The sequence below is a fragment of the Balaenoptera musculus genome, chromosome 7, assembly GCF_009873245.2.
Source record: "Balaenoptera musculus isolate JJ_BM4_2016_0621 chromosome 7, mBalMus1.pri.v3, whole genome shotgun sequence".
Taxonomy (NCBI): Eukaryota; Metazoa; Chordata; class Mammalia; order Artiodactyla; family Balaenopteridae; genus Balaenoptera; species Balaenoptera musculus.
This window is the reverse complement of record NC_045791.1, coordinates 74,703,568-74,716,004: the sequence shown is the minus strand read 5'-3', so window position 1 is coordinate 74,716,004 and position 12,437 is coordinate 74,703,568. Positions and strand designations below refer to the sequence as shown.

The 12,437-nt window shown below is 36.6% G+C and overlaps 1 protein-coding gene across 1 annotated transcript in view; it reads right to left on the bottom strand.

Moving 5' to 3' along the window:
* Positions 1 to 12,437, bottom strand: part of CCDC150 (coiled-coil domain containing 150) — a 107,030-nt gene that overhangs the window by 20,482 nt on the left and 74,111 nt on the right. The window contains exon 16 of the mRNA XM_036858122.1: positions 3,816 to 3,923. Within this exon, the coding sequence (XP_036714017.1) occupies positions 3,816 to 3,923 (108 nt within the window). The remainder of the gene's footprint in view (positions 1 to 3,815; positions 3,924 to 12,437) is intronic.

Below are 12,437 nucleotides of genomic sequence, written 5' to 3'. Positions count from 1 at the left end.
ATTACAAGTATAGCTGCTCTGGGCAGTTGTATACAGATCTTTGTGTAGATATATGCTTTCATTTATCTTTGGTAAATGCATAGGAGTGGAATGGCTGGGTTGTATGGTAGTAATACGTCTTACTTTTAAAGAAACTACCAAACTATTTTCCAGAGTGGTTGAGTGATTTTACATTCCCTTCAGCAATGTATGAGAGTTCCTCCACATCTTCGCTAACACTTGGGGTAATCAGTTTTTCAATTTTAGACATTCTAATAGTGTGTGGTAGTATCTCACTGCAGTTCTAATTTGCATTTCCCTAATGACTGATGTTTAACATCTTTTCAAGTGCTTAGTTATCATCCATGTATCTTTTTTGGTGAAATGTGTGTTCAAATACTTTGCGCCTTCTTTTTTTTTTTTTTTCGGATTGTTTTTCCTTCTTAGTGAGTTTTGAGAGTTTTTAATAAACTGTGGAGACAAGACCTTTATCAGATATGTGATTTGCAAATGTTTTTTCCCCCCAGCCTGTAGCTTTTCTCTTCATTTTCTTAACAATGTCTTTGAAGAGCATACGTTGTCAATGTTACATTTTTTCCTTTATGGATCATGCTTTTGATATCAAATCTAAGAAATCTTTGTGTAATCCAAGATCACAATGGTTTCATCCTATGTTTCAGAAGTTTTACAGTTTTAGGTTTTACCTTTAGGGTTTTCATCCATTTTGAGTTAATTTTTATATATGGTAAGAGGTATGGATCAAAGGTATTTTGTTTTTTTGTTTTTGCATATGATACCCAATTGCTTCAGCACATTTGTTGAAAAGACCATCCTTTCTCTACCTTTACTTCTGTTGAAAATAAAGTGTTCATAAAATTATTCTGGATGGGTAGCACATTCACATTACTCTTAAGGTACAAAAGGATAAAGTGAAAAATCTCCCAGCCACTCAGTTTCCTTCCTCGAAAATAATGTTGCCAATTTATTACGATTCATTTTAGAGAGACTCTATTCAAAAGTGAATACGTATGTATACTTCATCGCCCCAACCCTTTTGCACACAAATAGTAAAATACTCTGTATACTCTTCTGAACCTTGACTGTTTTAACCTAATAATAGATATGTTATGATTAAGATAAATATATCTTCAAACAGTATTCCAAACTATGGATACACCATGATTTATTTAGCCAGCCTCTTACTGATGGAATTTTGGTTTTTTCTAGTCTTTTGCTAATAACAAACAATACTTCAGAAAGTAACCTTGTAAACATGTCTTATGTACAAGCTAGTGTATCTGTAGGAAAAAGTACAACTGTGGGCATAAAGTGATAAACAAAGCCAAATTGCCCTCCACAGGAAAAGGGCACTCCAAACAGCAGCAAAGAAGAATGCCTTTTCCCCACATCTTCCTCAATATTATACTTCCTTATAACTTTTAACCTGTAACATTAAAAATACTTTAACTTCTTCTGTAAGGATTCAAGAATAGTACAAAAGATGCTAACTTATAAGGTTTTGAAAACCTATTGGATTTTGTTCTAGAAAAGTACATTAGGAAGAATATAGTTTTTATAATTTTACCAGTGTTTATAAAATATTTATAAATATGAAAAGGCCACTAGCAAAAGTGCTTACAAAAAGGGTCTAAATAGTAGTTAACTCTAGAAGACAAGCTATAGTACTTTCTATTTTTAAATACCAAACAAAGATGGATGCTCTATTAAGTTTTCTTTGGAAAGTATTTTCCAGTGTTCAAGTTCTCAGGGCTTCTGTTTATGTATTTCTACTTTAAAATCACGCTTTACCCATTTTACTGTAAATGTTAAGACTATTAGCATTAATTTTTAAAGTGAAAATTAGATTAAAAATCTCAATGGTTACTCTTAAGCCAAATATGACATTTCTGTGTCCAAAACAAAAATTAAGTATGCAATCGCCAGAATGATGGTTTTGATCTACATCATCAGTTTTTCCTGTTTGTGAAGAAGTTCCTTCCTTGTTGTGACTCACACCTCCAAACGTTATCTTTCTAGATGTTACTACTTTTCTTCACTGTTGTATAAATCTGAAATTTCCTTATGATTTAATTTGTGGCCTTCACTTACCGAATCCCGGTAAAGAACATTTGGTGGCTCATCATTTATTAATGGTCTTGAGGCAAGAATGTCTATTTTACCTTCCAGTCTTCCCTCCATGGTTTTAATGGCATTCAAAAGAGTCTTTAGAGAGATCCTAGAGTCTCCCATCTCCTGAGAAGACCTCACAGAAGTCAGGGTAGGTACAAAGGTCACGTGGCGTGTAGGGTTTGGCGTAACACTGGGCAAACCAACTGATGGAGTTCGTTCCTTTACATTGTTGACATGGGGCCTATAGCCTTCAAGGAATCTTGAAGACGCAGGCCTCTCTGGAGACTTCCTTTTTCTTGGAGGCATCACCAATTTAAAAAGACAACATCAACTAAACCTAGAATTATTTTTCAGTGAGTGCCTCCTTTACTATGAGAAACAACACAACGTTCTAAATGAAGCTGGGATGGAAAATATACTTAAAAATGTGTTCCTTTGCTTTCAGAATGAAGAAAATACTAGTGTAAAGTACGTCCTACGGAAGAAACAAAGCGTATCTAACGAGGTCCCCTTTACCAGTATAGTCAGACTGTTAGAACCCTAGCAGCATTCCATTTGAAGACACATTCTAGCTCCTTGGTTACCAAGGGTATACATACACAAACGTTATAGTTGAAGAAGTTACACATGCTTACACTGAGTGTTAAAAATTAAAAATAAATAATGTGATAAATTTGTAAATCATTGAAATGAATCACTTTCTTTTAGTAACATATTCCTGGATTATTTTCTTCACTAAATGTTTTATATATCTTCTTCATCTAATTTTCTCTGTTCATATGTTAAATTGTTATGTGACCTACGAACGGTTTTCAGTCTCAATAGCCACCATGCTAACAAGTAAGCACCTTCACTACTAATACCTCTTTCAAGTGTGCTACTGCAGGTGTATCTTGTTGGCAACGAGTTCTGCATTTGCCTGTAATTAAAAACCCAAAGACAGGGCTTCCCTGGTGGCGCAGTGGTTAGAAATCCGCCTGCCAATGCAGGCGACACGGGTTCGTGTCCTGGTCCGGGAGGATCCCACATGCCGTGGAGCGGCTAGGCCCGTGAGCCACAGCTACTGAGCCTGCGCGTCTGGAGCCTGCGCGTCTGGAGCCTGTGCTCGGCAACGGGAGAGGCCACAACGGTGAGAGGCCCGCGCATCGCGATGAAGAGTGGCCCCTGCTCGCCGCAACTGGAGAAAGCCCTTGCACAGAAACTAAGACCCAACACATCCAAAAATAAATAAATAAATAAATTTATAAAAAAAACAAAAAACAAAACCCAAAGATACTTGGTTCCTCACGTCTGCCAAAAGTTTTAAGGCTCAAATTAAAAAACCACTTCCTCTATGATAGAGATTCTTGATGTTTTCATCATAATGATGTTCCCTATGCATGCTCACAATACAATCTATTTTGTTTCTGAAAGGCATAACCTTCTATTCTATAATAAAGTCTGCGGAGTACATTACTAATCCTGCAATTAGAGCATAAGCAAGTTGAATGTCCCAGTACTGCTTCAGGCATCTTTATGCATTCTTCTGTGGTTGAGTGGAACCTTGTGCATCGAGGGTATTTAAAAATTTTTTTGATAAATTGAGTCAAGTGAGAGAATATTCATCTTTCTGGGATCATATGGTGAGGTGGGGAGAAAGGCACCAATTTCTTAAAAGCTAATTAAAACAACATAGAAGCAATCTGTTTTATAGCTATTAATCACACCTGAGCATATCTGCCCTCTAGTGCCTTATTCAACTTGCGTAGATGGTCATTCTGTGAACTGGTTTCAGTAAAAGAATGTAGTTGTTCTTCTAGCTGCTTAACTTTTATCTAGAGGAAAAACAGAAGAATAAAGAAACAAGTCTCATTAATGAAATATATATATATACTCCAAAACAGAAAAAAAAAAAGATGTCACAAGTTTTGCAAAAAAAAAAAAAAAAAAACACAGAAAATCCTTAAAACTTGTAAAAAGCAATCCTAAGTTTTTCTAATGATGCTATTTCAACTAAAATAGCTATTTCAACAAATAAAAGTAGACTATAGCCCTATACATGTACTGAGATAATTCATTTGGTTTATAGCATTTATGGAAACTCCAGATTAACATGACTCATGAATATTAACAGTGAAACTTTGTGGGTAAAATATTTCAATTTTAAAGGAATTGTGGTATCTAGTATTCAAAACCCTTTCTGAGTACGGATAATTAGAATTGTCAATATGTAAGGAGACAAGAGTCTTGTGTTTACCCACAAAGAATTACGAAAGTTGAATTAACAGAATTCTTATAGGCTGAATTATACTTGAAAACTAACTCATAAAGCTGACTACTCACATCCTGCACTTTAAAGAAAAGATGATTTGGGGGAATAAAATCATTAATATTTACTCACAAATCTCCAAATTGTGTGTTTTTCTACATTTTCTTCCTCTTATTCCCAATCCTCTCAATACAAATCAACAATTAACATTACTGAGCCTATCTCTGAATCAGAAAAAATTTCATCCAAAATTTTTAATTTAAATCAACTTTTTCCTCTCTCAGTATCTTTTCTTGTTTCCCACCTCTGAAGGGCAAACTCCTCTTGGTTGTAGCACTGATTGTTTTCAAGAACTGTTAAAATTTGAGTGCTAATATTTAGTTTTTTTTAGAAAGGCTACATGAAAACACATTTTGTCTCAGGAAATCTCTCTTGTTCCATCAGCAGAATCCTTCTTTTTCTCATCTTTGCCTGTTTCTGGTGCTCTTTTCCAGTGTACAGTATAAAACATGTTCCATGGCTCCCCCTTAAGTGTATTCACTTAAGCTTCAGAATTAGAATGGCTGCCTCTAAAGGGAGGTATTGATTCAACAATTATTCTCATTTTAAACGTAAGCAGACTTCTGTTAACCTTAGAACTCCATGGAAAATACTAATGAACACTCAAGAATTTTAGATTTGCCTCTCTTCAAACAAAACACAGAATATCCTTATTCCACAATATTTCTCAGGTAATTTACGCTACCCCCAGTCTCAGAGTACTCAATAAAATGCCCTGAAACTTGTCAGATGGCATGTTCTCATCTATAAAGCACTTTAATTTTTATACTGGGTTTCTTTTTTGGAAGGATTTCTAATTCAGGACATTGAAATGGGGAAGAACACAGAAGCAAATAAATCCTGCTGCCCTCAGAGGTCTGATGTTTCTGTGTCATTAAAATCCAAGTAGCTTCCATAGCTAGCTTACCAGGCAGTCTCGGAAATACCGGTATTTAGGTCAAGGTCATATCCTCCTATTGTTTCAAATGATCTAAATATATATAGAAACATATTTTAAAAAATTGAGGTATAGTTGATTTATAATATTATGTAAGTTTCAACTATACAACATAGTGATTCACAATTTTTAAAGATTATACTCCATTTATAGTTATTATAAAATATTGGCTATATTCCATGTGATGTACAATATATCCTTGTAGCTTATTTTATACACAGTAGTCTGTACTTCTTAATCTCCTACCCTAATATTGCCCCTTACATATATTTTCTAATATAAAACTATAAAAACATAACACTATAGAAACTGTGAGATACCTAAGAAATGGATGAAAAGGAAAACTTATTTTTATGTGTTTTATAATGCAAGTATTCTAAATTAATGCTATTAATAAATTTCCTAGGTTTTTTCTTCTTCGATACATATGATAAGTTGGAAATAAAGTGGGACAAGCCTACAACGTTACCCCAAAGTTTGAAATGAGCTATAGAGTTGAAACAACCTAAACTGCCAGAGTTATGTATTTTGACTAGAAGTATGAAAATACATTCATAAAACTGATAATTTCAGCACAGCAACCTTAAAAATATTCATATAATTCCATGCAGCAATTCAAACCAAAGAAGTACAACAACAAACAACATGGATGAATCTCTCAATTATAATGCTGGGTGAAAGAAACAAAACACACAAAAAGTATATACTGTATTATTATATAAAGTTCAAAAATTAATCTGGGGTATTAGAAGTCAGGATGATGGATAGTAACATCTTGGGGGATAGTGAATGAAAAAGGCTATGAAATGGGTTCTGGGTGCTGGGAATATTCTGTGTGCTGGTCACATGGGTACCTCTACTTTGTGAAAATCCATTAGCTGTACCCTGTGTACTTTTCTGTATAATATGTTATAGTTCAATAAAAATTTACTAAAAAAAACCAAACAAAACCTTTAAATAATCTCTAAATTAAGGTCACAAATGCAGCTGCTCCTAAGGGGCTAGGCAGCTAACATAATATTTGAATCCAGTTGGTATAAGACTGATGGGGCCAGTGGTAGATTAAAGTGAGCATAAAGCGCTAACTAACATATGTTTAAAGACAAGAAAAAAGTGTTGGGCTTCCCTGCTGGTGCAGTGGTTAAGAATCCTCCTGCCAATGCAGGGGACACGGGTTCGATCCCTGGTCCAGGAAGATCCCCTATGCTGCGGAGCAGCTAAGCCTGTGCGCCACAACTACTGAGCCTGCGCTCTAGAACCCGCGAGCCACAACTACTGAAGGCCGCGGGCCTAGAGCCTGTGCTCCGCAACAAGAGAAGCCACCACAATGAGAAGACCACGCACCGCAACGAAGAGTACCCCAGCTCACCGCAACTACAGACAGCCTGAGTGCAGCAATGAAGACCCAACGCAGCCAAAAATAAATTAATTAATTAAATAAATTTATTAAAAAAATGTTGGAAATCTTTCAGGCATATATAGTAACATCCCTTCTATTCATCACTCAACTTAAAAAGAATAAAACATTACTAATATAGTTGAAACCCTCTGTGTAGCCTAATCCAACTAAATCTCTTCCATCCTGGAGTTAACTACTATCCTGAATTTGGTGTTTTATCATTCCTATTCCTTTTTAATAATTTTACTATAAATGTATCCCTAAACAGTATGTAGTATTATTTTATGAGATTCATCCATGTTAACACATGACACTATACATCCTCTTATATAGACTGCTTTCTAAACTGGTATAATTACTTTTAGGAGAAATTTGACAAACTCTAGTAAATTTCAATTTATGTACATCGTACAACCCAGCAATTCTCCTCCTAAGAATTATACCTAGAATAGAGAATATTTTGGATAAGTACAAAGACATGTGCAAGAATTCATCATATCAGCATTATTTGCAAACAATTGAAAACTGCCTAAATATCCATCGACATAAGAAAGGATAAATTGAGTAGGAACCAAGATGGCGGAGTAGAAGGACTTGCTCTCACTCCCTCTTGCGAGAACACCAGAATCACAACTAGATGCTGGACAATCATCGACAGGAAGACACTGGAACTCACCAAAAAAGATACCCCACATCCAAAGACAAAGGAGAAGCCACGAGATGGTAGGAGGGGCGCAATCAGAGTAAAATCAAATCCCATAACTGGTGGGTGGGTGACTCACAGACTGGCGAACACTTATACCACAGAAGTTCACCCACTGGAGTGAAGCTTCTGAGCCCCACGTCAGGCTTCCCAACCTGGGGTTCTGGCAACGGGAGGAGGAATTCATAGAGAATCAGACTTTGAAGCCTAGTGGGAATTGATTGCAGGACTTCGACAGGACTGGGGGAAACAGAGACCCCACTCTTGGAGGGCGCACACAAAATAGTGTGCGCATTGGGACCCAGGGGAAGGAGCAGTGACCCCAGGGGAGACTGAACCAGACCTACATGCTAGTGTTGGAAGGTCTCCTGCAGAGGCAGGGGGGTGGCTCTGTTTCACCGTGGAGACAAGGACACTGGCAGCAGAAGTTCTGGGAAGTACTCCTTGGCGTGAGCCCACCCAGAGTCTGTCATTAGCCCCACCAAAGAGCCCAGGTAGGCTCCAGTGTTGGGTTGCCTCAGGTAAAACAACCAACAGGGAGGGAACCCAGCTCCACCCATCAACAGTCAAGTGGATTAAAGTTTTACTGAGCTCTGACCACCACAGCAACAGTCAGCTCTACCCACCACCAGAGCCTCCCATCAAGCCTCTTAGATAGCCTCAACCACCAGAGGGCAGACAGCAGAAGCAAGAAAAACTACAATCCTGCAGCCTGTGGAACAAAAACCACATTCACAGAAAGAGAGACAAGATGAAAAGGCAGAGGGCTATATACCAGATGAAGGAACAAGATAAAACCCCAGAAAAACAACTAAATGAAGTGGAGATAGGCAACCTTCCAGAAAAAGAATTCAGAATAATGATAGTGAAGATGATCCAGGACCTCGGAAAAAGAATGGAGGCAAAGATCGAGAAGATGCAAGAAATGTTTAACAAAGACCTAGAAGAATTAAAGAACAAACAAACAGAGATGAACAATACAATAACTGAAATGAAAACTACACTAGAAGGAATCAATAGCAGAATAACTGAGGCAGAAGAAAGGATAAGTGACCTGGAAGACACAATGGTGGAATTCACTGCTGTGGAACAGACTAAAGAAAAAAGAATGAAAAGAAATGAAGACAGCCTAAGAGACCTCTGGGACAACATTAAATGCAACAACATTCGCATTATAGGGGTCCCAAAAGGAGAAGACAGAGAAACGACCAGAGAAAATATTTGAAGAGATTATAGTCAAAAACTTCCCTCACACGGGAAAGGAAATAGCCACCCAAGTCCAGGAAGTGCAGCGAGTCCCATACAGGATAAACCCAAGGAGAAACACGCCAAGACACATAGTAATCAAATTGGGAAAAATTAAAGACAAAGAAAAATTATTGAAAGCAGCAAGGGAAAAACGACAAATAACATACGAGGGAACTCCCATAAGGTTAACAGCTGATTTCTCAGCAGAAACTCTACAAGCCAGAAGGGAGTGGCATAATATACTTAAAGTGATGAAAGGGAAGAACCTACAACCAAGATTACTCTACCCAGCAAGGATCACATTCAGATTTAATGGAGAAATCAAAAGCTTTACAGACAAGCAAAAGCTAAGAGAATTCAGCACCACCAAACCAGCTCTACAACAAATGCTAAAGGAACTTCTCTAAGTGGGAAACACAAGAGAAGAAAAGGAGCTACAAAAACAAACCCAAAACAATTAAGAAAATGGTCATAGGAACATACATATCGATAATTACCTCAAACGTGAATGGATTAAAAGCTCCAACCAAAAGACACAGGCTTGCTGAATGGATACAAAAACAAGACCCATATATATGCTGTCTACAAGAGACCCACTTCACACCTAGGGACACATACAGACTGAAAGTGAGGGGATGGAAAAAGATATTCCATGCAAATGGAAATCAAAAGAAAGCTGGAGTAGCTATACTCATATCAGATAAAATAGACTTTAAAATAAAGAATGTTACAAGAGACAAGGAAGGACACTACATAATGATCAAGGGATCAATCCAAGAAGAAGCTATAACAATTATAAATATATATGCACCCAACATAGGAGCACCTCAATACATAAGGCAACTGCTAACAGCTATAAAAGAGGAAATCAACAGTAACACAATAATAGTGGGGGACTTTAACACCTCACTTACACCAATGGACAGATCATCCAAAACGAAAATAAATAAGGAAACACAAGCTTTAAATGACACAATAGACCAGATAGATTTAATTGATATTTATAGGACATTCCATCCAAAAACAGCAGATTACACGTTCTTCTCAAGTGCGCACAGAACATTCTCCAGGATAGATCACATCTTGGGTCACAAATCAAGTCTCAGTAAATTTAAGAAAAGTGAAATCATATCAAGCATCTTTTCTGACCACAACGCTATGAGATTAGAAATGAATTACAGGGGAAAAAACGTAAAAAACACAAACACATGGAGGCTAAACAATACGATACTAAATAACCAAGAGATCACTGAAGAAATCAAAGAGGAAATCAAAAAATACCTAGAGACAAATGACAATGAAAACACGACGACCCAAAACCTATGGGATGCGGCAAAAGCCGTTCTAAGAGGGAAGTCTATAGCTATACAAGCCTACCTCAAGAAACAAGAAAAATCTCAAGTAAACAATCTAACCTTACACCTAAAGGAACTAGAGAAAGAAGAACAAACAAAACCCAAAGTTAGCAGAAGGAAAGAAATCATAAAGATCAGAGCAGAAATAAATGAAATAGAAACAAAGAAAACAATAGCAAAGATCAATAAAACTAAAAGCTGGTTCTTTAAGAAGATAAACAAAATTGATAAGCCATTAGCCAGACTCATTAAGAAAAGGAGGGAGAGGACTCAAATCAATAAAATTAGAAATGAAAAAGGAGAAGTTACAACAGACACGGCAGAAATACAAAGCATCCTAAGAGACTACTACAAGCAACTCTATGCCAATAAAATGGACAACCTGGAAGAAATGGACAAATTCTTAGAAAGGTATAACCTTCCAAGACTGAACCAGGAAGAAACAGAAAATATGAACAGACCAATCACAAGTAATGAAATTGAAACTGTGATTAAAAATCTTTCAACAAACAAAAGTCCAGGACCAGATGGCTTCACAGGTGAATTTTATCAAACATGTAGAAGAGCTAACACCCATCCTTCTCAAACTCTTCCAAAAAATTGCAGAGGAAGGGACACTCCCAAACTCATTCTATGAGGCCACCATCACCCTGATACCAAAAGCAGACAAAGATACTACAAAAAAAGAAAATTACAGACCAATATCACTGATGAACATAGATGCAAAAATCCTCAACAAAATACTAGCAAACAGAATCCAACAACACATTAAACGGATCATACACCACGATCAAGTGGGATTTATCCCAGGGATGCAAGGATTCTTCAATATACACAAATCAATCAATGTGATACACCATATTAACAAATTGAAGAATAAAAACCATATGATCATCTCAATAGATGCAGAAAAAGCTTCTGACAAAATTCAACACCCATTTACGATAAAAACTCTCCAGAAAGTGGGCATAGAGAGAACCTACCTCAACATAATAAAGGCCATATATGACAAACCCACAGCAAACATCATTCTCAATGGTGAAAAACTGGAAGCATTTCCTCTAAGATCAGGAACGAGACAAAGATGTCCACTCTCACCACTATTATTCAACATAGTTTTGGAAGTCCTAGCCACGGCAATCAGAGAAGAAAAAGAAATAAAAGGAATATAAATTGGAAAAGAAGAAGTAAAATTGTCACTGTTTGCAGATGACATGATACTATATATAGAGAATCCTAAAAATGCCACCAGAAAACTACTATAGCTAATCAATGAATTTGGTAAAGTTGCAGGATACAAAACTAATGCACAGAAATCTCTTGCATTCCTATACACTAATGATGAAAAATCTGAAAGAGAAATTATGGAAACACTCCCATTTACCATTGCAACAAAAAGAATAAAATACCTAGGAATAAACCTACCTAGGGAAACAAAAGACCCGTATGCAGAAAACTATAATACACTGATGAAAGAAACTAAAGATGATACCAACAGATGGAGAGATATACCATGTTCTTGGATTGGAAGAATCAATATTGTGAAAATGACTATACTGCCCAAAGCAATCTACAGATTCAATGCAATCCCTATCAAATTACCAATGGCATTTTTTACGGAACTAGAACAAAAAATCTTAAAATTTGTATGGAGGCACAAAAGACCCCGAATAGCCAAAGCAGTCTTGAGGGAAAAAAACGGAGCTGGAGGAATCAGACTCCCTGACTTCAGACTATACTACAAAGCTACAGTAATCAAGACAATATGGTACTGACACAAAAACAGAAACATAGATCAATGGAACAAGATAGAAAGCCCAGAGATAAACCCACGCACCTATGGTCAACTAATCTATGACAAAGGAGGCAAAGATATACAATGGTGAAAAGACAGTCTCTTCAATAAGTGGTGCTGGGAAAACTAGACAGCTACATGTAGAAGAATGAAATTAGAACCCTCCCTAACACCATACACAAAATTAACTCAAAATGGATTCGAGACCTAAATGTAAGACTGGACACTATAAAACTCTTAGAGGAAAACATAGGAAGAACACTCTATGACATAAATCACAGCAAGATCTTTTTTGATCCGTCTCCTAGAGTAATGGAAATAAAAACAAAATAAACAAATGGGACCTAATGAAACTTCAAAGCTTTTGCACAGCAAAGGAAACCATAAACAAGACCAAAAGACAACCCTCAGAATGGGAGAAAATATTTGCAAACTAATCAACGGACAAAGGATTAATCTCCAAAATATATAAACAGCTCATTCAGCTCAATATTAAAGAAACAAACAACCCAATCCAAAAATGGGCAGAAGACCTAAATAGACATTTCTCCAAAGAAGACATACAGATGGCCAAGAAGCACAT